Genomic DNA, 27,979 nt, shown 5'->3' with positions numbered 1-27,979 from the left:
AATATAGCTTAAATAATCCAAAAGTTGCTCATTTGCCAAATAGGAATAAATACTTATTTTTTATTTATTATTAGTGGAATCGCCCGTGTGATGCATGGGGTATTTGATATTGATGGTGATGTTTGACTATGCTTTTATATATCGGGTATAGATTTGTAATTTATGTTATTTTCTTCAATTTTTATGATTTTCTATTTTTTTAGTTTTCTATATATTTCTTTGTTTTTTATAATTTATATTATTTTCTTCATTTTATGTGTTTTTTCATAATTATTTTGCAATAACATATATATAATGGGAAAAATAGAAAGTTGAGGGTAAAGTTGGAAAGTAAAATTAGAGTGTTTTGACCAAACCAATTGTACCATTCTCATTTTTTTAGTATGATATATAAGTTTCTATGATTTTCTACATTTTTTTAAAATTTTCAATGTATTTCTTTGTTTATTGTAATTTATATTGTTTTCTTCATTTTATGTTTTTCATAATTAGTTTGTATTGATAATATATATAATGGAAAAAATATAAAGTTGAGGGTAAAGTTGGAAAGTAAAATCAGAGTGTTTTGACCAAACGAATTGCAACATTTTTATTTTTTAGTATATATGATATACACGGTATAGAAATTTTTAAGATGTTCTATATTTTTTTGTAAAATTTTTGTGTATTTCACATTCTCATTTTTTTAGCATGGTATAGAAATTTTTACGATTTTTTTTTGTAAATGCTTTTGTGTATTTCTTTGTTTTTTTTTATAATTTATATTGTTTTCTTTATTTTGAGGAGAAAGGTGCATAGGATAAAGAGACCATTTCTATTTCCTCTTTCTTATTGTGAAGTAAGGGGAATGGATATGATATACCTTATACATAGAGCGGTTTAAAGGAGAAAACTGGGGTTTAAGAATTTATTTCTTCGCTTCATGTGTGAATGATAATATTTGGCTATTTGCCTCATGTCATTCTGCTTGTCAATGGTGGGGTCGTTCTTTGCATATCTAACGACTAGCGTTGGGATATAAGTTGATATTGATTCGTTTATATTTGGATTTGAATTGAACATCTTTCTGATTTTTGTAGAAGAGTCCGGATCTCCTACCAACAACACGCATTCCAAACCCCTACGACCCTACCAAGTACCAAACCTCTACGGTATTACGTTTGTAGGGTGTTAGATTATTGGACTGGCTTGATGATCGTCGAGAAAAAACACCCTAAAACAAATCAATATAATGAACCTAAAAGCATTTCTCGATCTAATACAACTTATTATGTTAACGGAGACAATCGAAATAGAGGGGAAATGGAAAAAAAACTGAAAAAATAGAGAGAAAACAAAAAAAGGCTTCATTTAATCATCTAATTGATTGTTTGATGGTGAAAATAGAGAGGTCAAAAAAATCCATTCCTCCCTTCAATTTGAATTCGTGGGTTTTGGTCAAACCATCCGATACATGACCTATGTTGGCTCTAATCAATGAAGATGTTCGTCAGGTAGGCTTGATGGGAGTCGGCCTGCCAATGATACCTAAAAATCCGAGACCCAATTCGACATCCAATCTGATTATCTTGGATTCAGATTATGTATTTATGTAAGATCGGGATGTTACAATCTACATCCAATTAATAATCAGATCGAATTTGGATTTGACCCAATATGATTTGATTAAAATTTAAATATGACTATATTATAATATTTATTAATTTTAATATATAAATTCTATATAATTATATTAAAATTTATAAAAATATATTTTAAATATTATATTATATATGAATTTATATATAATAAATTTAGTATGGTATATATACATATATATATATATATATATTAATTTATTATATATAAAAGTTGAAAAATAAATATTTTTTTTTAATTTTAGTGGTATTTTAGAGAATTTAAAGTGAAGTTGGATTAAATCCAAATCTGATATGAGTTTGTTAGGATTCAAATTCAAATATGAGTCTCTAAATCCAATCGGATTTCAGATCAAATTTGAATGTAGGTTCTTAATATTCGGATTGGATGCAGATTTTGTTACATCCAATCAGAATCCGATCCGATTGCAGCCTTATTAGGGAGAAGATTAGATAAGGCCTAAGGGGAGAGAGAGGAGTAGGTTCCATAGCAGTTTTATTATTACTTTATTTGTTACAAGCGTGAACCGTTAACTAAATAAAACTAGAAAAATGAAAAACTATTATTATTTAATTTATTTGTTTTATCCAATTACAAATGTTAACCGTTAATTAAATAAAATTAGAAAACTAAAAAAGGGTAAAAATGGAAAGTGAAAATCAGGCTTTTTCACGAAACATTGTCACCATCCTCATTTTTATAAATGGTATAGACAACATTCTCATTTTTTAGTATGGTGTAGAAATTTTTTTGATTTTCTATCTTTTTGTACTTTTTTGCGTATTTCTTTGTTTTTTTTTTGTAATTTATATTGTTTTCTTCATTTTGAGGAGAAAGGTGCGTAGGATAAGAGAGATGCCGTTTCTGCTTCATCTTTCCTACTGTAAAGTAGGGGGAGTGGATAAGATATACACTATGTAGATAAGGGTTTAAAGGAGAGAATTGGGGTTTTAGGATTTATGTCTTCACTTCATATGTGAACGATGACATTTGGCCTTTTGCCTCTTGCCGTTCTACTCATCAGTGATGGAGCTGTTATTTGCATATCTAATGCTTAGCATTAGTATATAAGTTAATCCTGATTCATTTATATTCAGATTCAAATCGAACATCCATTCAATTTATATATAAAATTTGGATCTCCTATCAACAAAATGCATTCCAAACCCCTATATCCCTATCAAGTACAACCCCTATGATATTACGTTGGTAGGGTGTCAAATTACCGGATTGGCTCGACGATCATCAAGAAAAAACACCTAAAATGAATCAATATAATGAACTTAAGAGCATTTCCTGATCCAATACAACTTTTTACGTTAAGAGAGACAATTGAAAAAAAAGGGAGAAAAAAAGCTTCATTTAATCACCTGATTGTTCCCTGATGAAAAGAGAGATTGAAAAAAAATTCATTCTTCCCTTCAATTCAAATTCGTAGTTTGGGCAAACCATCCGATACTTGACACGTGTTGGCTCTAATCAATGAAGATGTTCATTAAGTAGGTGCTTTGGGAGAAGAACAAATAAGGCAAGGAATAGGTTCTACAGTAGTCTTATTGTTATTTTATTTGTTTTATCCAATTACAAGTGTTAATTGTTAATTAAATAAAATTGAAAAATAAAAAACATAACAAAAGGTAAAAATGAAAAGTGAAAATCAAGCTTTAAAATAAAAAAAACATGATAGAGGGTAAAAATGAAAAATGAAAATTAGGCTTTTTGACAAAACATTGTCACCATCCTCATTTTTATAAATGAGAAAATGATGAGATATAGAGATTATCCAATTACAAGTGTTAACTGTTAATTAAATAAAATTGGAAAAATAAAAATATAACAAAAGGTAAAAATGGAAAGTGAAAACCAAGATTTAAAATAAAAAACATGATAAAGGGTAAAAAATCAGTCTTTTTGATGGAACAATTTGACCATCCTTATTTTTATAAATGATACAGATGAATATATATATATATATAATTCTGTTATTTTAAGAGGGATTAGGATTGGAAATATGAAATCAAAGAAAGGTAAAATTGGAAATATAAAATCAAGGTGTTACACGATAGACGCTAATCCCTTTCTCTTTTTATAAATGGATAAGATGTGATCTCATTATTTATTTTAAATATTTATTTAAATAAATACTATTTTAAGTGAAATCAGACAATACGAAAGAATCCGACTAAGAATACATGGACCGACCAATACATAGCCCCAACATTTCTTTCTATAATATTATTATGCACGGGTAAATATTCCTAATCGACGGAGGTAGGTGTTTGTGGGTAGGGATGGATAGTGTTTATGCGGGTAGGAGATCCGGAGGCAATTTTCGAGTTCAAATCAGCCCCATAAGATTGCCCCACAGTGACGTTTCACAGCACATCTCAGCACATCCCCCGCCGTGTATTGGGAGCATCTCCCGGTGATGACATCACCCTTTCTGATATTATCATCGGGAGATGTTCCCACGGGAATGAAGTGGTTCCCTCTTGGCATTTCGATCAACTGCAGAACCATCGATGTCCACGGAAAAATCCTTCTTTTACGTTGATGAACACTGGGAGTCCTCTCATCCTCTGTTCCAAATCAGCCATTGAAGAGCCCCTTCCAGGTTAGTTCATCACTGAATGTGGGTTCCTGAACATGCCAAGTTAAATTTTCTTCAGTCTGTTTGGCTGGCTGGGTTGGACTCAGTGCTCTAGGGCTTTTGTTGCTTTTTTTACGTACAACAAGCAAGTTGCTTGGGTTAATGTGCTCTACCTTCAATGTTTTTTTTTTTTTTTTTGTTTCGATTGCTTTGTTGCAGGCAATAATCAGGTGCGGTTGTGTTACGATTCTATGTTATTCAATTTCTTAGGGTTTTGGTTGTTCTATAATATAAAATAATTGGTGGGGGTGTATTATGATTCTCTGTTATTCAACTTTATAGGGTTTTGATTGCTTTATTACATACAATATCTGGTGGATTTAGTTAATATTTTCTTTTCTTCAGTGTCCTAGTGGTTCGGGTGATTTATTACATAGAAAGATGTATGATTTGGTAACTATTGTCTGTTCTTTGATGTTTTAGGACATTGATTACCATATCAAGTGTTACATTTACCGTAGTACTGGAGTGCACTGCTTTAATTGGACCACGAAAACATTTCTCAACTGTTCTACAAAATAGAATCAGTTTTATCTCTGATTTGTGTAGAACTGATATTTAGGAATGGTGTCTAACTCGGAGAAGGTAATCTTATGCTATTGCATGAGTGGTGGTGAGTTAGTAACATATCCAGATGGATCTGTTTCTTACAAAGGCGGCATTACAAAAGGAGTGAGAGTTGACAGCAATACCAAATACAGTGATTTTATACGCGAGCTCTGCAGCAAATTTGAAATTGATCCAAACACAGTAACCTTGAAATATTCCACTCCATTTGACAAGAGCCGCCTTCTTGCTTTGTCGGATGAGTCTGATTTTGCAAATTTGCTAGGTTTTAACCAAGGAATTGCGGATGTGTATCTAGTTAAAGGAGAGAGGTGTGTAGAATCCCAGGAAACTACAAGGTAATTTGCACAGTGATGACAATTTTCTTTTATGGCAGATAATGTTCTTATTATCATTGATAAGTAACTCAAATTACTATGATTCAGGTGCTCTGGAGATGTTTTGGTAGGATCTGTAGTTGAAGATTCTAACCTTGAGGAAGCAACAAACAGGTCAAATGACAAAGCTCCTTTGCTGTCTGCATTATGGGAGAATGCCATAAAAGGGGTAGGACAGATGTTTGACAGTAGCAATGAGTTCCGAAATGCACTTTCCAATTTCTCAATAGCTTGCCGTTTTGGGTATAAGTTTATCAGGAATGACCGTGAGCGCATAACTGCACAATGTGATGCTGATGGCTGCAAATGGAAAATCTATGCTACTGCAGTAGGAAACTCCAACAAATTTAGGGTACGCAAATATGAAGATAAACATACCCACCCAACTAATTATGAGGAGACTGTGAAGTACCGAATATCAAAGACATGGGTTTCTAATATTATAAAGGAAAAAGTTCGAAATAACCCTGCTTATATGCCACGGGAAATAATTGAGGAAATAAAGCGTGACTACAATGTTGACATAGCTTATCATCGGGCCTTGTGGGGCAAGGCAACTGTAAGGGAGGCTGTAAATTTATCACTCAAGAACTCCTTCAAGCTTGTACCTTGGATTTGTCAAAGACTGGTTGAGTCTAACCCTGGCACTGTTGCTGTGTACACGTCAAAAAGTGACTCAACATTCCATCAGCTATTTATTGCTTACTATGCTTCTATTCATGGGTTCCGTGTTGGTTGCCGTCCTATTCTTTTTGTGGAGGAGAAATCCTTGAATGGAAAATATCTTCATACATTACTTTCTGTGACAGCTGTGGATGCTGACAATCGGATGTTTCCTGTGGCTTTTGCTGTGGTTGAGTCAGGATCCTTGGAAAATTGGAGATGGTTTTTTAGAAATGTAAAGGTGGCTCTTGATGACAATAGAGATATCGTTTTTGTGTCTGACAGGAAGGAAGACATTGTTAAGGCAGTTAAGGAGATATATGGGTCAGTGCCTCATGCACATTGTTACCGCCACTTGACCGAAGGTTTCAAGATGATGTTGAAATGCTTACATTTGTCCCCTTCAGTGCAGGATGTGCTAAAGATGTTATTGGATAAAACTGCATATGCAAAGACTAGGGTAGATTTTGACAATGCTTTGGGGAAAATGAGGTCTATTTCAGAGGAGGCATATGGCTGGGTTCTGAAAAATGAACCTATTCACTGGGCTAATTCACTATTCCCTGGCAAGCGTTATGACCAGTTCAGTGTGAATATTGCTGATTCTTATGGTGCATGGATTCCAGAAGCACAAGAGCTGTCAATAATAGAATTGATTAACCTAATCCGTAAAAATATAACAGATATTATGTTTGGAAGGCAAACTAATTGTGTTGCATGGAAATTTCCTGTGGGTGGTACAATTGAAGAAATGTTGAAAAGGAATATTAGCAAAAGTGAAGGATTACATTTCCGTTGTTCATCGGCCTTTAGATTTGAAGTGTTTGGGATTCCTATCAATTATTGTGTGGACCTAATCCAAAGGACTTGCTCTTGTAGGGAGTGGGATATGGTTGGTCTCCCATGTATACATGCATGTGCGGCACTTAAAAGTATTCAAGCTGACATCTATTCATATGTGGAAAAGTGCTACCTAAAAGAGACACAACAAGCCATTTACTCAGAGTGCATGCATGCAGTATGGACAAATGAAATACCTGATGGTACCTCCATGAATGGGATTGATGATGATGCTTCAAGTTCTGGACTTGGTCTTCTTCGTCCTCCTTCTCCTCCTCCATGTCTTCGCCATTTGCATGGTTGTCCAAAGAAACATATGGAGCCTCGAAACAAAGAAAAAAATATGGAGCCTCAAAACAAAGAGAAGAGGCCACTTCATTGCAGTCTATGCAAGGAGGCTGGCCACAACCGCAAGAGATGTAAGATCCAGATGTAACATTATCTAATTGAGGTATACATAGTTCTTATTTCTTTTTTTTTTTTTTTCTTTTTTTAAATCTGACCATATTAAATATGAAACAACATAGCATATAAAAAGAGGGGTCAGCATTGGTAATCTAGGTTCTTCAGGAGTGGGAATGGTGTTTAGGGATGGTTATGGTGGAGTGAAGGTGCTTTTCTCGGGGTCTATTAGAGATGGGATCTCTTTAAGAACAGAACTGTTGGCTGTATTACAATAGTGAAGCTAAGACAATTAATGGACATCAGAAAGTTGATAATGGAAGGGGACTATCAGTTGGCTTCATTCACAATAAGAGCCAGGCAATGTGGCAATTTAGGCAAGTTATCAAGAAGATTCAGTGGTTGATGGGTGGACAGGATATGTCATTTAAATGGGTCAACAGATCAGCAAATGGAATGGCTGACATGTTAGCAAAATCAGGTTAATAGACATGAACTTATCTGGGATGCAATATATTGATTTCAACATGTATAGGGAACTCCTAGCTGCCTAACCCCAATATAAATTTTAGTAATATATAACAAACTAGCTCCCGGCTTCATCTGTTAGCCCCCAATATAGTTGTGCCCTGTTTACCCCTTGTTTGGCTAACGTATCCGTCAAGTCATTTGCTTCCCTTATGGTGCATTGAAATATTTGTTGCAATTCTCGTATTAGTTTTCTATTTTCCCTCATTACTTGCCTATATATATATATATTTTTTTTGAGAAATGGTGAATATTACCAAAAGATTAGAAAAAGATAAGGCTACTGAGGTAGAGATTTCCTCAGCAGCCAGATACAGATAAATCCAACAGGTTATGGATTACAACGAGAAATCATCATCCCATACGATAGCATTCCAATGATCAGCAAAATGCTTAAAATGGGAACCCCTAAATAGATTGTTAATGGAGATCCATTTCACCAAAGTTTTCTCAGTAGCAGCACACACTTTCTCCGGAGGACTGGCCTTGTCTTCAAATAAGCAGTTGTTCCTCTTTCCATAAGCACCAGCAAACCACCAAAGGGGAGACTTTTCAGAGAACCTTACCCCTCTTTGAAAAAGCCTGACCACGCCACTGAGGCAAGAGGAAGGCAAGGTCCGAGGGGGTGATCTAGTTCATACCAAACACATGAGCCTAAACCTTGTGAGAGTAGCTGCAAAGGATGAGCAGATGATTGGCAGATTCCTTGGCTTCCCCACATAAACAACATCGATTAACAAGGACCATCCCTTTTCTCCTATACACATCTGTAGTGGGAGTTTTACCCTTGATGGCAACCCAAATAAAGAACTGAACCCTCAAAGGAATGGCTGTCTTCCAAAACCAAACCCAAGGGGGGAAAGGATCATCTGTGAAAAGCAAGGAATTCAGCATTGACTTCACTGTAAAACTACCAGAAGCTTCTTTGGTCCACCAAATCTTGTCAATATCCAGGGGTTGAAACTGAACTTTTTCCATAGCTTGCAGCAAACCCATGAGAGCTTCCACTTCCCAATCATTTGCCTCTCTTCTAAGCCTCGGCATCCAAACAAGCTGGTTGAAAAGTCAAGACATTCACAGACCTGTGCCTCCTTGTTGAGAGTCAAAGGCAAAGATTAAAGGAAAATCCATGCTGAGAGGGTTGGCACCACACCCCGTCTTTCCAGAAAACAATTCTTTCACCAAAACCAGGCTTGAAAGAAATGCAGCTGGAAAAAAGATTCCTGTTCTGCAAAATACCCTTTCACACACTCATTCCAAAAGTTTCAGGTGTTGCACCTGATTCCCAGCCAAAGGAAGCTTCCCCATATTTGTTCTGGATTACAGATTTCCAAAGCAGGTCACACTCCATTGTAGGCCTCCACAGCCACTTGGTTAGCAAAACCATATTCATTTGTTTGAAAGGCTTAATGCCTATGCCCCCTTGCTATTTGGATTTACAGACCTCAGACCAAGCCACGAAGTGAAAACTCTTTTTCTCTTCAAACCCATCCCAAAGGAAGTCTCTCCTCAATTTTTCAATAGTTCTAATCACCGAGCCAGGAGCCTTGAACAAAGACATAAAATAGGTGGGCAGGTTTCAAAGGACACTTCTGATAAGAGCGACTCTTCCTCCTTTTGACAAGTAAACTTTCTTCCAGCTTGCTAGCTTGAATTTGATCCTTTCAATTACTGGGTTGCAAATGTCCTTAGCTTTACAGTGTGCCCCAAGGGGAAGACCATCAAATTTCGAAGGATGACGGCTTACTCCACAACCCAAAACAGCAGCCAGTTCATCAAGATGGGGAACCTCCCCTACAGGGATGAGAGCTGGCTTTTTGCAGATTAATTTTCATACCAGAGGCAGTTGCAAAACAAATGAGGCGGCACCTAAAGGAAAAGCAAATCCCGACAGATGGGCCTTGAGAAGATTAAAGAATCATCAGCAAATTGGATGAGAGTGATTGGATTACTATTCTTAGACTGCACGGTCAATGTGCTTGCTTTGCCTTTGAGCTTGCCATTAACCACAATTGAAAATTTTGCTGCAGCCATACATCTCATAGTTTTCAAGGCGTCTAGGCGATTCTGGGTGACACTGGGCCGCCTAGGTGATAAAAATTTTATAATATAAAAAACTGACTTTTGGCTAGTTTCTTAGTTTTATATACCATTCAGCATGTAGGTTAATTGAAAAAATAGCAATTCTCTTTATTATGAACATTAAATTTCCTCTAAAAATGTAGTAGATCATCACATCTAAAAGATAAAAATCTTTTACATATATTAATTTCATTATTTTCAAAAGTAATACATAGCAATTCTACTATAATAAGTATTTAATAGAGCAAATTCATATTAATTAGCAGCTAAAGAAGATTATTAACTTTATATTATAAATATTCAAGATGGAAAGCAAAATAGAAAAAAAAAAGAACAAGGATGAAGTTTCTGTTTTATTTAATTAGGGAGAGAGAATAGAAAAAAAGTATAATTGATATATATATAGCATATAATAAATTGTATTAGCGCATACATAAATGATATTATAAAAGGCTCCTGCCTTGTCATTTTTGTTGCCTAGTCGCCTAGAAGGGCGCCTAGTTGCTAAAAGTCAAGGCATTTCGGCGAGGCACGCAGCCAAGGGTGTCCAGTCACGTAGGTGACGCCTAGGCAAGCGCCTAGAATCCACTCCCTCCACTTCAAGCCAAAACCCAATCTTCTTAGAATATACTCAACAAAGTCCCGATGAACAAGGTCATATGTCTTAAAATCCAACTCGCAAACCACCCTTGGAAGCTGGAACACCTACTTTGATTCAATAGTCAATTCATTCATTTTCCTTCCGTCCACGAAAAGACCATGTGAGAGAGAGATAATTGGACCCAAGACACACCTTAGACTATTGACAAGAACCTTGATAGTAGTCTTTAAAATGCTCCGACCCCTTTCTTCTTCGGAATGATGGCTAAAAAAGTAGCTTTCACCACATCGGCCACCTCAGTAGAGGAGTGAACTTAGATAAAACTGCTAAGACACATTTGGTGGGACCAACATTTCTTTAAAAACTCGATTGTGAAGTTGTTAGGGCCTGGAAATATGAGGCTGAACATGGCCCTGGACGTTTGTTTGTTCTCCCTACCAAGAGTTTCTAACTCTACATTCACTCCCCCTACCACAACAAGTGGGGAAATCGACAGTATCTCCTCTTCTTCCCGTTTGTCCTTGTGTTGGCAAGGCACAGGCGTTAGAGCTTGAGAGTTCAGTTGGGATAGCCAATCCGGTTGCATGCCACTGACTGGGAGACATGAGAGCTTATGTGTTGCCTTTATGGTGCTTGGAAACATCAATTGGAACTAGGGTAGGCTTGACACCGACGATGAGATAGAGTTGCCACCATTGGACCTTGGAGGCAATCTTTGATGATCTTCATGATAACGAGACTCACCTCTTCTTCCAGAAAATACCTTTGGGCCATGGCAAGATGGCCCTGAGCGTATTAAGGGTGCTGGTTTGGCTTGGAGGGGAAATGTGGTTGGATCGACAAAGAAGGGGGTCTTGTAGAAGGTGGAGCTTGGGAGTTTGGTAGAACTTGAGAGATATATGGGCTTGGGCTAGAGTGTTACTAGGGTCAACAGTTGGGTTTAAGTGGGCAAGGTTAAAGGTTTGGATTACGGGAGAATGAGCCGCTGGTTTAGGTTAGCTAGGTATAAAAAATGAGGCTTCGACCATCACTTCTCTAATTAGGTCCTTGAGAGCTTCTTGATACAAATTTTTCGGTTCAAAGTTTGAATTAATCCCCATGACCTCCTTGAATGCCTCGCACACTTTGTGAATTTCCTAAAATCAATGTTGGGTTTCGAGGTGGGTTGGAAAAGGAAAAGGGCCCGCCTAAGTAGGCAGTTGTCTCTTTGCTTCCAGGACCTCCATTTGAGATTCCTATGGCATTGTTAATTGGTGGTGTGTTTGGATCTCCGGTGTCTGCCTATTCTTGTACCACCCCCACGCCCCCAGCTTCTACTCCTTGTGTGACTTCTCAAATGGGACTCTCAATCCTATTGATCTCCCAATCCTATCGCCATAGACCTTCTCTTCTCCCATTAGTTACTCCGAGGAATGAGGCTCTCTCCTACTTTGTAATAGCCTTCTTCTTCCCCAAGTTTTCTGAAACTAATAGGATCTCGGGAAGAAATTTCAGCCAAATAGCAACCATGTAGAAAATGCCTCTAGATAATTTGACGGCTGTTGGGATTGAATGTTTCCACTTCTACTTTCAAATGCACCCATTTGCAGCTCTCCTTAGCCAAGGGTCAAGGGTTGTCCACTCTAATGAACCCACCACACAGTTCCCCCACTATCTCAATGATCTTGCGGCTTCAGAGATGCATTGGAAGACCAAAAACCGTTATCCAACACCTAGAAACCTTCTAGTTATCCTCCACTACTGCAACCCTTCGATGCCACTTCCCGATCTAAAAGTTAAAACCATCGATCATGAACCCCTTCGACCAAACCTGTAGTACACGATTGGCTTCTTTAACTGACAGTAATAAGACCAAGAACATTCCTTGAGGTAACTTTTGAACTTCGGGACATAGAAGCAAATCCCATTTTTGTTTCAAAATAGGACCTAGCACAGATGCCAGCAAAGGTGGATCCCCTTCAAACTTATCGACCAAATGCCTCTTCAAATATTGTTTGCGCTCCTTGTTTGTAGTTTTCTCCGATAATAGATAGATTGCCGACTCACCTCTAACTACCTTGCAATCTCCGTCGTGAGGCCAAGGGGTAATCTTTTATCATTGTTGTAACCGGGTGATGCCTTGTCACCATCATCATGTAATTTTTTCTTTTATTTTAATGAAATTTTCGTTTCTTACCTATCAAAAAAAAAAAAAAAACTCTTCACGAGGCTAGGCTTGTATTCCAGCCATGTCCTTGAAGGAATGAGAGCTATCTGCCATTCCCCACCCATCCCTCTCTAAATTTCTTTCCCCATCTGGCCCAGTTCTCCCTCTACTCTAGGGGGGAATTGGAACACTTTTCTTTTTCTGTTTTTGTTGGGACCTCCTCTAAACCTCTTGTTAGGTTGGACATTGCCGTCTCTTAAGTTAAAACCATCTCAGGTGTTCATGTAATGCTGGTCTCCTCGATCCCAACCATTGTGAAACTATTGGTGTAAGTAAGGGGTGGTTAGGTTATGTGGGAGTGGTCTCCTTGAAGGACAAAGGAAGACCGGGAGTGGAGAACCAACTTAGAGGCTAGGGTAAGGGGAGTGACGAGACGACTCAGTAGGGAATCCAATGGTTGGGTTAACCAATGGCTGAATGAATGACTTTTGTTATGAGGGGGATTCTTATTTATACAGAAGGATCATGAGGTCCTAAAAGGAAGGAGCCAAAAGTATTCATTGTCTACTAGAAAAGTGAATAATTGGATTCGCTATCGATCATTAAGGATCATTGCTAGGGTTTCGTCATGTGTTTTTATGAAATCTTTCAAGGGTTGATTTTCCTTTCACCCAAGGATCCTCATAACCCACGTGTGCTACTGCCTTTTGCACCTTATTTAACCGACGTGGCACTAGTGACGTCATTGCTTCACGGGTGGCTTTTTATTAAACCTATGTAGTGCCTTATCATGCGTATGACTTAAAATTACACGTGCAGTCAATGCTTAATCCGGTTCCTCAACGAACTGCGACTTTGTAACGGTTTGGGGTTTATTGCGAGACAACGCTCCTTCGGAGTTCATCACAGGACTGTGCGTGATTGAGATTTATCGTAGAGTCGCGTGTGTCTAGGGTTCATCGCGGAACCGAATGTGTGTAAAATTCATCGCTGGTTTAACCAGACCCTATTTTTGGCTCGTGTCAAGCATAAGTCCATTGCGATCGTGCGATGAGCTATGTGTTTATCGTAGTCGTGTGATACACTACAAGTTCACCACAGGTGGCCGAAAAGCTAAAGACTGATTGCAGGCATCTATATGGTACCGATTCAGTGTTTTTTGGACTCTGAAGGACTGAGCGAGCACTATGTACCTACAGTTGGAATCCATGTGACTCACCATTTGCACCCATTTGGAAACCCCTTTTCCCATCATTCAACACCATTCATTGTTGTTCACCACCCCATTCATCCTGTTGTTCATTGTTCACCACCCAATGGACCTAGAGTAAGCAACTTATTATTAATTGGGAATCTCCACCCATAATGACATTCTTAAAATTTACTACTTTCCCCATTTTTTTGATACAAAGGAGAGCTTAACTCCAATGTGGGAGAATACTTCCTGCCTCGTCGAGAAAAAGAAGGTAAGCTAGGTCCCACGGGAGTGAAGTAGTCAAACCCTCTTGAACGTCCTGACTCTTACATGCAAGCCAATCTACTACAATGTTACCTTATCTGCAGGTGTGGTTGTACGTAAACGTTGCTAGACTTCTACCTGCTATGGAGTGACAATCCTTAAGTAGCACAAGACAGTTCCACGGTGCTCTCAATTCTCTTTTAAGGCACTTTACAATGAGGAGAGAGTCACCTTCTATAAAAACGAACGACCTGTTGATCTGCATGGCCAACTTGTGGTCTTTACGTGCTGCCCACATTTCAGCAACTGATACTGTTGTAGTACCTATTTTTCCCAACTTGGTTTTTATGATTTCACCCTTGTGATTCCTTGCAATGCTGCCAAAAGTTCCCTTGCCACCCTCCTTCACTAGAGCATCAAAGTTGATCTTGGTAGAGTTGTGGTTTGGAGCGATCCATCTAACCCAATTTAGGGTTTTGTTGAGGTCTGGGTTGACCGCCCCTGACATCATATTTGTCGTGAGGTGCTCAATGGCATGCTCTCTGGCTTTCCTAGCTAAAACTTGAGGAGAGGTGCCGGATTTGTTGAAGATCATGTTGTTCCTGTTTTTCCAGGGAGTTCTCCAGTCATTTAACTTTCTAGATGAAGATTTTCCCACCAATCCTCCAAATTACTATTACTGGTTGACAAGTGGTTTATAAACCTTTGGTCCATGAAACCCCAGGTTTGGATTGCTACTTGACAGTTTAGAACAATATGGTCTCAATCCTCAATTTGATCACAAAAGGGACAACTTAAGTCTATGTTTAATGCCCTTAAGGATTCTCCACGTATGCTACTTCTTTTGTAGTCCTTTTATAGTGATGTGGCATGGGTGACGTCGTAGTTCGGTGGGCACGCTTTTATTAAACTTACACTCGTAATTTTAAAGACACACGTGTGATCGGCATTTATTCCCGATCTATTGTAATTCCTTGGTTCTGTAACGGTCTCGGGTTCTTCGCAACTCCCTGCGCATCCAAAGTTCATCGCAAATTCACGCGTGTCTTATAGATCATCGCAGATTTGCACGCGTCTAAGTTTTATCGCAGGTTTATGTATATCTAAGGTTTATCACGGATTTACGCTAGCCGAAGTTCATCGCGTCCTGTTTCTAGTATGAGTTCATTGTAGATTTGCGGTGAGTTATGAACTCATCGCAAACGTGCGATAATTTATGGATTCATCTTAGGCACCTGTATAGTGTTGGTTTGACACCCTCTATACTTTGATGGTCTTAGTGACCACTATGTACCTACAATGGTCTCGATCCTCAATTTGACCACAAAAGGGGCAACTTAAGTCTATGTTTAATCCCCAATCTGCAAGATTTTGCTTTGTAGGCAATTATTTAGAAGAAGCCAAGGAAACGTATTAATCTTTTCCATGCACCATAGCTTTTGACATCCCCTTACCAAACTGACCATATGAGGGCTTTAGGAAGGATCATTCCTTATTAAATTATAGGTTGAGCTAATTGAAAAACATCCACTTGTGCTCGGGCCGCAAACCACCTCATTCTCTTTGTCTGTCATAGGAATGGAGGTAGCTAGAATTTTGGGGATGAGTTCTCTTGGAAGTGTCCTTTCAATTACTCTTTGATTAATTAAGGGAGCCCCTAGATATTTTTCTTTATTTACTCTTGGGATCCCCGCTGTTCTTGCCAGCTTCCATTACAATCTGGGGTGCACATTTTTTAAGAAATAAATGGAAGATTTTTGAAAATTTGGTCTTAGACCTGAGGCTCTATTATAGTCTTCCAGAATTCCTTTGATTTCATGGCAGGAGTCCGGATTTGCTCTTGCAAATAATAAGCAATCATTTGAAAATTGAAGTATTGGGATATTTGGTCCCGTTCTATAAGTTTTGACTCCCACCAGAGAGGCTTGCTTCCTTGAGCCAGGGTTGTGACATTCCTGTTTAAGGCCTCATTACGAATACCGAATAGGTATGAGGACAGGGGGTCACCTTGTCTAATCCCAAGGGATGGTTAGAAGGCTTCTGATGGGGATCATTTACTAATATTTGATAGTTTATAGAAGTCATACATTCCATCACCCACCCTATCCACTTGTTATGAAATCCCACTTTTTCTAATACTGCCTTGATGTATTTCTAATCCAGTTTGTCATAGGCTTTCTCAATATTGATTTTGTATGTAGCCTCGCCTGGTCTACCTCTCTTTTTCCTCGGGGAGTGAAAAGTTTCATTGGGCACTAGAATATTATCGTTTATTTGCTTGCTTGAAACAAAAGATGATTAGTATACAAATATTATTTTTGTTAAGACTGCTTTAGCCTGTTAATCATTATTTTAGCAATTATCTTGTATATCACATTATAGAGGCTGATAGGCAGGTAGTGCTTTGGAGTCTCAGGATTTCTCCTTTTTAGGATTAATGCCACAAAGGTTCTTTTGAGGTTTCTTGTCATTCTGCCCGAGTGAAAGAAAGCTTTGATGGCATTCATTGTTGTGTCCTTCACAATTTCTCAGTATTTTTAAAGAAACAATTTAGGCCATCTGGGCCTGGTGCCTTGCAATCCGTCATTGAATTCAGGGCTCCAATGGTTTTCCTCTCTTCTACTCCACTTGTGAGCCTTTCTTTAAAAGTTTTAGAAATAATTTTTGTTTTTTACCTCATGAACATTTGTTATCCAATTATTATTTGTATTTCTAATTCCAATAATTTTATTTTTATGGTTAATGTGTGAAAATCTTGTGTTTTCCCCCAATTTTTTAACCATAGGTTTCTAGATGTTTGAGCCCAAAATGTCTCCTCCTTTTCTAGGAGTTTATTTAATTGTTTCTGGTAAGCTTCGTCTTTCTTTGCTAAAATTGTATTCTGTGGTTCCTTTTCTCTATCCTTTTGACAATTGGCTATTATTTCCATGAGATTTTGCTTTTGGTCGGAGATGTTCCCAAAGACTTTTTTCCTCCACGTTTTTAATTCTCTTGTCAAAAGGCATGCCCAAGCCTTTTGGACATATTACTGGCCTCTTGAGTCTCGAGTTTCAATACTCGAAGCATCCGCTATGATTTTTTCAAGTTGTTGTCTAGGGACCACATGTTTTCAAACCGGAAAGGCTTGTCCTCAGTTACTAGAAGCAGAGGAGCATGGTCAGAACTTAGAAAGGGGAGATTGGTCAGCTGTGATTGTGGATATCTTTGCTGTCAAATGTGATTTATGAAACCCCAATCTAGTTTTTCCAGGAGCAGCCTTTTTTTTCTTGCGAGTTTATTTCCTTTTGCTTTTAGAGGGTGTTTTTTTGTTTGGATTTTAAGAGAGGGGAAAGTTGGTCAATGGAATTTTGGTTCTCATTGACCAAGAATCCCATGTTCTTTTTTCAGTTTTATGTGGAAATCAGGGAAAGTTTATTTTTCAAGTCAAAATTCGCACCATTGTTCACTTTACTGCTCTTTGTCCAATTGTCGGCATTATCGGTTTCTCCTTCCATGCTCCTTTTATTCTGCAATGGAGCTCTGGGCATGGCTTCCATCCTTAGACATTTGTGGGTTGCTTTGGTCCTCTTGGATCTCCCACTGTTTGTCCATCTCTTCCTCATTGATCAGATCGTCATCCTCAAGATTGACTCCCTTCTCAGAATTTTGAATTGCCTCATCCTTTGGCCTTCTCTTTTTGGGCAGTAGTAGTACATTGACCCGTCTTGTGACCCACAGCGCCACAGGCCAGACGGAGGTTGTGTAAGTTTTCAAGCCCTGGCTTTGATCGGGACCTCCAATTCCAGTTTTTGAGAAATGTCTACAGTCACACAGACTCTTGGGAAGTGTGTCCGTTCTAGGGTGAGATCGTTCTTGTCGAATTTGACAACATGGCCAACTTGAGCTAAAATGAGTTCCAGGTAATCACATTCCTAATATTAGTGCTTTCCAGTGATTTAAAAGACACGCCTAGGTGCACATCCAGATCCTAGGTGCAGCCATTTCAAAAGGTGCATGCCTGCTGCACCTAGGCATGCACCTTGTGCACTTTGCTCCGCACCCCAGGCGTGCACTTTTTAAAAATTTGACGCTTTTTTGTTTTCTTTTGTGTCTAGCGGCTGGGCCAAGGCTTTCATCTACCAGTACCAATAGTATCCCTAAGTTTTTTGACATTTGAAAAATTGCTCATCTGTAGAGGTAACATTGAACTAAGAATGAACCTATAAAATAAATAAATCTATCATTCTACACAAAAATTAAAGTCGTATCTACAATAGCCCATTTAAAAAATCCATAAGATCTATAATAAGAGATAAAAGACGAGATTAGATCAGGGAACTACTAAGAAGTTGATTTGTATACCCCCTATTGGATTCGAGCAGCTAATGTATATTTGTAAGCTACCTTTTTTGTTGGTTTGATCTATAAGAGATGAAATCGAAAGAGGAAATCACTATGAAGTTGTTATTCTTTCCTAGTCTTAGGTCTCTATACCACTTCCATCATCCATGATGGCTTTGCAAGTTAGCCATGTATTATCTGAACATTGGACTGGGGCAATGAAGATGGATCTGTAAAACCTTGGTAGATTTAAAAGAAAAACTTATAAGAGATCTATTTTATTCATGGGTTAGGTTAATTTTGAGGGCCTGCAAAACTTATACCAGCCTAAGCCAAATATACACATTTTTAAATAAGAGATAAAAAATACAAACCTAAACCAAATCAGAGTCAGGATGAGAGTTTTGCTTGTACTCTAAGTGAAACAGGATTAATTTGTGGAAGATTTTGGCTCAAATGGGATAAATCCTAAGAAAACCCAAGCAAGCTTGAGTTGCATAACCCTAGTTACAAATCATTCAATGTAGCTTGAAGTTAGAACCTTCAAACTAAAATATCAAATAATTTTTGACTTTCCAAATGAAATAACCCATTATGACTGAAATCCCAATGAATGTCAAAAACTACAACTCTGCTAATAGGACATGAACTAAACATAAGAATAAAAGACTATAGCATCAATGCTATAGGAATGCCAACGGATCGGATCGGATTCGAATTAGGGTATATCCGAATCTGATCCAACACTATTAATTGCAGATCTGGTCCAATTTGAAGATTTGATCGGATTTCATAAACATGGATTTGAATTCAAATCCGATGAGGATGTAGTATATTCGGATTTGGTCCAATCCGATTTGATTTTTTTTTAAATAATAAATTATTAAAATTAAAACAAAATATAAAAATTTAAATAAATAAAAACAAAAAATACAAGTATCTTTTCAACTATTTTCTTTATATATACATGTTTTTTATAAAAAATAAATAATATAATAAATTTATAAAAATGTAATATAAATAATATTTATAAATAAATAATATATGTGTGTTATATTTATATAAATAAATAAATAACATATATATTGAATCGAATAGGGGGGGGGAGTGATCCGAATTCTGATCCGATCCGAAGACCCGAAATGGAATATCCAAATCTGAGAATATAGGATTGGACTTCGGATTGGATAAGATCATGATCCAATCCATTTGCACCCCTAAATGCATATATATTGAAGCATCATTGCTCCCTCAAAAACACATAAGATATATTGAAGCTAGACTTCTACCCCATAAAGATTATTTGTCACCATATTTCTAGTGAATGATGCTTTAATTTTCTTGATAACAAATATGAAGCAACAAAAAGATCTTGTAAATGGATATTCATCCACAAATTTCTAAATGAGAAAATTAACAAAAGTGGCTACACACCTAGATGGCCCATGAAGGAATAGAGTACTTCCAAAACATTCTAAAAAATAACAACCGGGGTTTAAATGGCTAAAATAGCCAACCAATGTCTAAACTATTTAATAGCCTCCCTCAAAGATATCTAATTTAAGATATAATAAAAAGGCACATTATGGTCAATACTAATCACACATGAATCACATGGAGAGAATCCCTCCATACAAAGATCATAATTGCTCCAATAGAAAGCAAACACAAACATGTCAAGTGAAGTATCAAATAACAAATAATCAACATGGGAATGACCATTCTCCGCATATAAATTTATGTCCACATTTGAATACTCTATTTCATATTTATAGAATAACAATTGTAAAGCAAGCAAAAGGAAGGGAAGAATTACCTTATTTGAAAGAGCATTCATTGATTGAAGGTGGAACTTTGCACAAAGTTGAATAATTTGTCAAATTTGTTTTCCAATATACAACAAAGATAATCTTAGTTGAATGCTCATTATCAAATAGTTTAAAATATATAAACAAACTAGTTCCAATAGTGGTTTCTCCATGGTTAATGCAAGTAAGCTTAATAATTATAAATCCATCTTAACATATGAAAGATAGTCCAACTTGTTCAACTAAGCACAAACAATTAGAAACACCTTTTAATAAGTCCTAGAGTTCTCCCTTTATATGTGCTTTGCTATAGAAGGATTACAAACTATAACCTTACACTTGACAGATAAATTGCAAATACCCACTTAGGACAATGATTGATAATGATGATAAAAATATCTCAGTACCTTTGAAGCTACTAAAAAATAAGGGATTTGAAATATCATCAGGGGAGGATACGATAACAAATTTTGAATTTAACTAAAAAGAGGAATTATAAAAAAATAAAAAATCCAAAACAAAGCAAGCAAATATTAAGGAATTAAATTGCAAATACCACTTAGGAAGAAAACAATATGGAATGTTGAAAACATTTACATAGAAGACACATTGCATTAATAATAACCAAGAAAATATTTCATTCTGAAAACCCGTCATGAGAGCATCCATCTCATCACCATATAAAAGAATTAGTAGACCGAAGTCACTGAACTGTTGTTTAAAAATTAAGATCCCTAACTTAATATACATGGTGGAGCTGTCAACCATAGAAAATTTAAAAGGAAAATATTAAATAATAAGAATAATGACAAAAAGTTAGCGGCTTCTTCTCTGGTTTCTTCTCTACTTTAACTAGTAAAACAACATTCTCTCAGCCTTCTTATTTTTCTAAACACATACCCAATAAACTTGTTAATATAAACATCCGGTTGATTTGGCAGTTCCAATGCCAAATCGTCAACTGGGTACCCATCAACATGGCAAATTAGAACCATCAAAAGAGGGAATCCTAATCCATTATTTGGTTTTGGTAAAGAATGTTTGAATCATGATGTGTATATAAGGAAAATTGGAAAAAGTGGTGAGGAGTTACTTATGGTCGGCACCAAGTGTTCAACTACAGTGAAGTGAAGAAGAATGATGCTCATCTCCATCTTCTCCCACTTCATTGTGACACCTAGATAACAAACAAACAAAGACACCATTTACAAGGAAGGGTGTGGCGCAGAGTAACTCTAATAACACTGCCACATAAGCAAGTTACTTAATAAACAGAAGAAGACTAAACTATCCCTATTCGGCACATCTTAACACTCCTCTTCAAGTTGGAGAATATATGTCATATAATCCCAGCTTGTTACATAGATAGTTCACTTTCCCTGAGCTTAGAGCTTTTGTAAACAAATCTGCCCACTAGTCATTGGAGCCCACATGTTCTGTATTTATCTCTCTGGCAAGAACCTTCTCTCTCACAAAGTGGCAATCAACCTCTATGTGCTTTGTTCTCTCATGAAAGACAGGATTGGATGAGATATGAAGTGCAGCTTGGTTGTCACAGTACAATTTCATAGGTTTATCCATGTGAAACCCAATTTCTTATAGGAGATTTCTCAGCCACACTAATTCACAGGTAGTGTGAGCCATGGCTCTATATTCGGCTTCAGCACTACTTCCTCTCAGAAATGTGCAATAGCCTGTAGTAGATCTTCTGTCACTCACTGAGCTTGCCCAGTCTACATCTGTATACCCAACTACTTCAAGTTTTCCTCCTGGTTTATACAATAGCCTACGGCCTGGAGCTCCTTTCAGATACCTCACAATTCTAAGGGCTGCATCCCAGTGAGGTATACGAGGGTTCTGCATGAATTGGCTCACCGCACTGACTGCAAAGGAGATGTCGGGTCTCGTGATAGTCAGATAGTTTAGCTTTCCCACTAGTCGTCTATACCTTCCAGGATCTTCAAATACTTCTCCTGTATCACTGCTCAACTTAACATTTGGTTCCATAAGGGTCTCAGCCGGTTTTGCACCTGACAGTCCTGTTTCTTCCAATAGATCAATGACATATTTCCTTTGGCACAGATTCACACCTTGTTTTGACCTGACAACCTCTATTCCCAATAAATACTTTAATGTTCCAAGGTCCTTTTTTTGAAAATGATTTTGCAGAAATACCTTGAGTTTGCCAATCCCCAATTTATCACTACCAGTGATGACAATATCATCCACATAGACCACTAATAAAATCTTCCCAGCTTCTGAGTCATAGCTGAACACTGAGTGATCAACCTGGCATTGCTTCATTCCAAAACTCTTCATCACTTCGCTAAACTTCCCAAACCAAGCACGTGGAGATTGCTTCAACCCATAAATTGCTTTTTCTTTAGCTTGCACACCTTACCACCCTCCCCCTAAGCAACAAACCCAAGTGGTTGCTCCATATATACCTCCTCCACTAGATCACCATGGAGGAAGGCATTCTTTATGTCAAATTGAAGGAGAGGCCAATCATACATAACTGTCAAGGAAATTAGGAAACGAACGGAACCAATTTTAGCCACCGGAGAGAATGTCTCCATGTAGTCCACACCATACAACTGTGAGTAACCTTTAGCAACAAGTCTGGCCTTCAGACGCTCCACACTACTATCTGGCAAGTATTTCATAGTATACACCCATTCATAGCCCACAACATGCTTACCAGGTGGGAGAGTAGTAAGTTCCCACGTTTGAGTATGTTGAAGAGTAGAAAGTTCTTCCTCCATTGCCCGCCGCCATTTAGGTGAACTAAGAGCTTTCTGAACATTGTTACGTATGGAAATAGAAGACAAAAGTGAAACAAACTGGCGATGTGAGGTAGAAAGACGAGATAATGAAACAAAATTGGAAATGGGATGGAGTGTAGAACTACGTTTACCTTTCCGTAATGCAATGGGTAGGTCAAGATCTGAAGGTTCAGCAATAGGAGCCATGAGAGGATCCGCAGATGAGGTAGAAGCAGGAGGAGGGGCCGGTGTCATTCGACGTGTATACACTTGTCGGATTGGTGGTCGTTCAGTGGTGACCTGTGCTAGATGAGGAGATGAGTCTACTCCAACAACAGCCTCTGGAACGGAATCACTGACAGGAAGAGGAAGAGGAGGTAAGGGTGAGGACAAGGGTGCTTCATGACTGGAGAAGAAGGGGACGAACTCAAAAAATGTGATATCAGGGCAGACATAGCACTTTCGGGCAATGGGATTATAACACTTGTACCATTTTTGAGTCCGGAGTAGCCAAGGAAGACACATCTAATTGAGCGTGCATCTAGCTTGTCTATTCCAGGACTTAGATTATGAGCAAAGCACACACAACCAAAGACACGAGGAGTTAATGGAAACGGAGATAAAGTGGGAAACAAGATGGAGAAGGGGGACCGACCATGGAGAATAAAAAAGGGCATCCGATTAATGAGAAAACATGCAGTGAGTACATCATCACTCCAAAACCGTTTAGGAACATTCATGTGGTGAAGCATAGACCGAGCAATTTCAAGAAGATGACGATTCTTCCGTTCAGCCACCCCATTTTGTTGAGGGGTGAAAGCACGTGAGGTCTGATGAATAATGCCATGCTGTTCTAAATACTGTTGAAATGCAGTAAGAAAGTATTCACGACCATTATCTGAATGGAGAACTTTGATTGGAACACCGAATTGTGTGCGTATTTCAACATGGAATTTTTGAAAAATGAAAAATAATTAACTTATTTCTTTCATTAAGTAAATCCATGTCATTCTTGAACAATCATCAATAAAGGAGACAAAATACTTGTACCCATTATAAGACTATTTTGATTGGACCCCAAACATCTGAATGAACCAAAGAAAAATGACTCAACATACGACTCTCAACTCTTGGACTGAAGGACACACGACGGTGTTTACCAAACTGATATGACTCACATTGTAAAACTGACAACTGACTCAATGATGAAACCAACATCTTGAGAACCTTGAGAGATGGATGTCCCAATCGGCAATGCCATTGTAGAGGAGTAAGGGAAGTCTGAAGTGCAATTGAAGATCCACCGCCATCAAGGTAATACAATCCACCAGCTTCATGCCCCCCACCAATCTTCTTCTCTGTCTTGAGATCCTAAAAAACACAAGTGGAAGGAAAGAAGGTAACAGAACAGTTAAGAGCTTTGGTTATTTTACTAACAGACATAAGATTGAATGGAAACTTAGGTACATATAAAATAGATGATAAGGGGACAGAAGCCAAATCAACATTACCAACACCACAGATGGGAGATGAGGACCCATTGACAAGTGTAACAGTTTGTGATGTGGAGGTTTCAGAAAGAGAAGAGAACACACCTAGAGTCCCGGTCATATGATCTGAGGCTCCAGAGTCAATAATCCAGGAAGGAGTTTTAGATGACATGCAAGCAATACCTGATTGGGCATATGTGGCAGTGGTATGCTGTGAAGTAGTTTGAAGGAACCGTTCATATTCATCACGCGGAACACTCACCATCTCCCTCCCAGAAGTAGATGTAGATGTGGGAGGTGTTCGGTTTGCCAGTTTACTGTCAGTAATAGCAACATCGCCTGCTATAGCACGATTAACCCATTTAGAGGGAGGGCCATGTAGGTCATAACAGAAATTCACTGTGTGTCCATCCCTACCACAGTGAGTACATTTCCTTGTAGAGTTATTTTTTCCTCTACCACGGCCTTCCCCTGAGTCACGGCCACCCCGACCAATCATGGAATTGCCACGTCCCCCTTTGGAATGACCTCCCCCTCTTGTATTATGTCCACCACCTCTAGCTGTCACAAGTGCTGATCTATCATACTGTGTGGGGTTCTCTGTCTGGCCCAAAGAAATTCTACGAAGTTTTGAGAATACTTCCTCAAGTAGGAAGAGTAGAGCCCCCCAATATTTGAGCTCTAATTGGTTCATATTCCGACTTCAGCCCCACTAAAAATCTTGTAACATCTAGCTACTCCCTTTGCTGTTGCTGAACTTGAATATCTGGAGTAAGGGGATGATAAACATTGAGTTCATTCCTTATATTCTTCATGCAGGCATAGTATTGTTCTAGTGTTTTGGTTCCTTGTTGTAAATCAAAGTACTCCTGATACAACTGATATACTCTTGTTAGTGTTATCTTGTCCAAAATATAGCTTCTTAGCATGCTCCCATATATCCTTAGCTGTATCAAGGAACATGAAGTTGGCACTGATTTTGGGTTCCATACTATTCCACAGCCAAGTCATGATTTGAGCATCTTCTTGTTCCCAATTATCAAACCCTGGAGAGTCAACCGGTGGCTTCTCATCTCTTACATGCTTTACTTTCTTCTTTGCCTTGAGAAAAACTTCCACTTATTTAGCCCATGGAACATAGTTCTCCCCATTTAGCTTAATTGAGGTCATTTGTACCCCTAGGTAGTCAGAGGAAATTACTACACTAGGTTTCTGATCATTGTAGCCATCTCCTATTGCTGCCATTGTACTCTTTCACAGTTGTCTCTAACTTTACTTCTCAACTACAAGTTGATTGATGTTGTTCACAGTTTGATATTTCAGCACCTATTGCAGCCTCAAAACACCACAGTGGAAGCACACACTTGTTCTTATTCACACTACTGCTGACTTCACACACTTACGTCCCACATAAGCATCAGTTTACCATTCACTAATTACAAGTAGAGGCTCTCTTACAACTAGTCAAGCACCACAACACAACCAAATCTGTTGCACCCAGTTCAGACTTGTTTAACACACTTAAGAGGGCATTACACAACCATAAGGAGTTTGGCAAGGTCACTGCATTCTACCTTACACCACTCGAACACTTACAACAGCCCTAACACCATTCAACAACTTATAGGAGCCCTACACCATTCGGCTACTGCACACACAGCCCTTCCTAGGGCAACAATGAACCTAGTTCTCTAGGTTCTACTCAATACTAACAGCTTCTTGTAGGGTTTCTACCCAGAAATATAAGTAACACTAGAAGAAGAGAGAACCGACATTCCTTTGAGAATATCAATCAACCATTCACTGTTGAAGTCACTTTCCTTATTGAAGAAGGTTATGCGCAACAGAGAGACAAGTTGTAGTGTTCCTGACCTAGGGCGAACCAGTTCTCTCCATCGACTGACCAGAAACGAAGGTGAAGAGTCACGAACAATGCTGAGGTGCTTTACCAACTGACGTAGGTCAGGAGCATGGCTCTGATACCATGTTTCGATTGCTGTTACAGTAGTCCGAACAGGAAGAAGAAGAAGAGAAGAAGAAGGGTCAGTCGAAAATCTGATGGTTAATCCATCCAGTCGACCCCCTTAATCTATATTAGATTCTAATGACGTTTACAAAGACATAAATGCCCTTACTTAAGTGTGGGGCAGAGTAACTCTAATAACACTGCCACATAAACAAATTACTTAATAAACAGAAGAAGACTAAATTACCCCTATTCGGCACATCTTAACAGAATCGAAATCCAACATCATGTCACAACAACACACTTTTGAATCTAGTGCAGTAAATATTGAAAATAATATGGTCTCCTTCTGCATAAATTTTTAATTTCTCTTTGTCATTGTTTATGAATTAATACCCATATTGCACTTTCTCTCTGCTACTAGATATTTTATTCCTTGTTTCTCAATCCATTCATACATATTTCTTGAATGTGATGAAAACAAAGTAATTTATTTCAAATTGCATAAACAAATTAACAAATTCATAGACCCAAAAGAAAAAAGAAAGTAAAAAAAAATCAGTAAACTCTAAATAAAAGAGTTACAGAAACATATATAGATTACCGTAAGCTTTGACGAGTTGATGATAGATGGGAGCAACCCGTGGCACGATGTCATGAGAAAGATTCGTGGGCTTTGATCGAGCTTCCATAACCAACCTCTGATTCTCCTTGAGGCTTCCGTAGAGAAACCTGTATGGGAGACCCTTTATTCCTTGTTCCCTGAGATGCTTCTCCAGCTTCTTGGGTCTCCACCACACCCAGTTCACAATCCTGCATGCCCATGACAGAACCAAACCGAAAAGCAGAGCTGAAGAAATCAACAAGAGTTCTTCCTGCGTTCTTACAAACGCTTCTTATACAGCAGGTGGATGGAATATTGGGCGTGAAATGAATGAACAGAAATCAGACAATCCAAGATTCCAAGTGCCAGTATTCAGGTTTTTCTTTTGGGCGCTGCGTGTCCTGACGTGGCGCATTATTATTAATCATACAGCCGAAAACACAGCCATTTAGTGCAGCTTATCGGGTATGTTTGTTAACTTCTTGAGCAATGGACGTATCGTAATTGTATGTTTGTAAGCATTTACCTTGTTGCCCTCGACCTATCCTTGTAACACAGAAGTAAGGATCACGATTCACGACGACCACCTGACTGTTATACGGTGCGTTTTTTCCTCTTCCTTCTCATCTTTCTTTTATTTGTATGTATTTTCCCAACCTGTTCTATGTATTTATTTCTGATAATTTTTTTTTTTCGATTCAAAACAGAGGAGAGGTTTCACCCACCACCGGCCATCTCCGGCAACCACTGGCAATAGTATACATTGTAACAGGTGTGCATTTTTTGCTCTCTTCTATCTACTCTATTTTTTTATATTTGCATTTTTGCCGATTTTTTCTTCTTACTGATCATCATATAAAACATGAAAATGGTAGCTTTTATTTCCTTCCGTGTTTACTGTTGTTGTTGGTCGCCGGAAATGGCCGGCGGTGGGTGAAACCTCCCCTTCTCTGTCTTATGGGTTGTTTTTAACTTTTTTGTTTTAATTCCTTCCTCTTTTCTTATTACAACACAAGACAAACTAAAATATCAATGTTTTAGTTTCTTCCTCTTCATTATTGTTATTACAACAA

At 38.0% G+C, this 27,979-nt stretch overlaps 2 protein-coding genes across 2 annotated transcripts in view; both read left to right on the top strand.

Moving 5' to 3' along the window:
* The first annotated feature begins 3,996 nt into the window (after positions 1–3,996).
* On the top strand, positions 3,997–7,214 carry LOC104610292 (uncharacterized). Its single transcript, XM_010276844.3, has 3 exons — positions 3,997–4,252; positions 4,851–5,193; positions 5,281–7,214. The coding sequence occupies exons 1-3, from the start codon at positions 4,192–4,194 to the stop codon at positions 7,169–7,171; spliced, it is 2,295 nt and encodes a 764-aa protein (XP_010275146.1). The 5' UTR covers positions 3,997–4,191; the 3' UTR covers positions 7,172–7,214.
* A 99-nt stretch (positions 7,215–7,313) lies between these two features.
* Positions 7,314–27,979, top strand: part of LOC104586487 ((-)-germacrene D synthase-like) — a 28,453-nt gene continuing 7,787 nt past the window's right edge. The window contains exons 1-2 of the mRNA XM_088903856.1: positions 7,314–7,346; positions 7,444–7,618. Coding sequence (XP_088759982.1) covers positions 7,314–7,346; positions 7,444–7,618 — 208 coding nt within the window. The remainder of the gene's footprint in view (positions 7,347–7,443; positions 7,619–27,979) is intronic.

This window comes from Nelumbo nucifera, chromosome 4 (genome assembly GCF_055504915.1).
Source record: "Nelumbo nucifera cultivar China Antique chromosome 4, China Antique-T2T, whole genome shotgun sequence".
Classification (NCBI taxonomy): Eukaryota; Viridiplantae; Streptophyta; class Magnoliopsida; order Proteales; family Nelumbonaceae; genus Nelumbo; species Nelumbo nucifera.
Note: the sequence above shows the minus strand (reverse complement) of the source record. Positions and strands in the feature narration are given on the sequence as shown.

What these genes read in the sequence shown, in the direction of transcription:
- LOC104610292 (XM_010276844.3), top strand. Translation starts at nt 4,192, where the DNA reads ATGAACACTGGGAGTCCTCTCATCCTCTGTTCCAAATCAGCCATTGAA. An exon ending in CATTGAAGAGCCCCTTCCAG is followed by an intron (nt 4,253 to 4,850) that starts GTTAGTTCATCA and finishes ACTGATATTTAG; the next exon opens with GAATGGTGTCTAACTCGGAG. An exon ending in GAATCCCAGGAAACTACAAG is followed by an intron (nt 5,194 to 5,280) that starts GTAATTTGCACA and finishes ACTATGATTCAG; the next exon opens with GTGCTCTGGAGATGTTTTGG.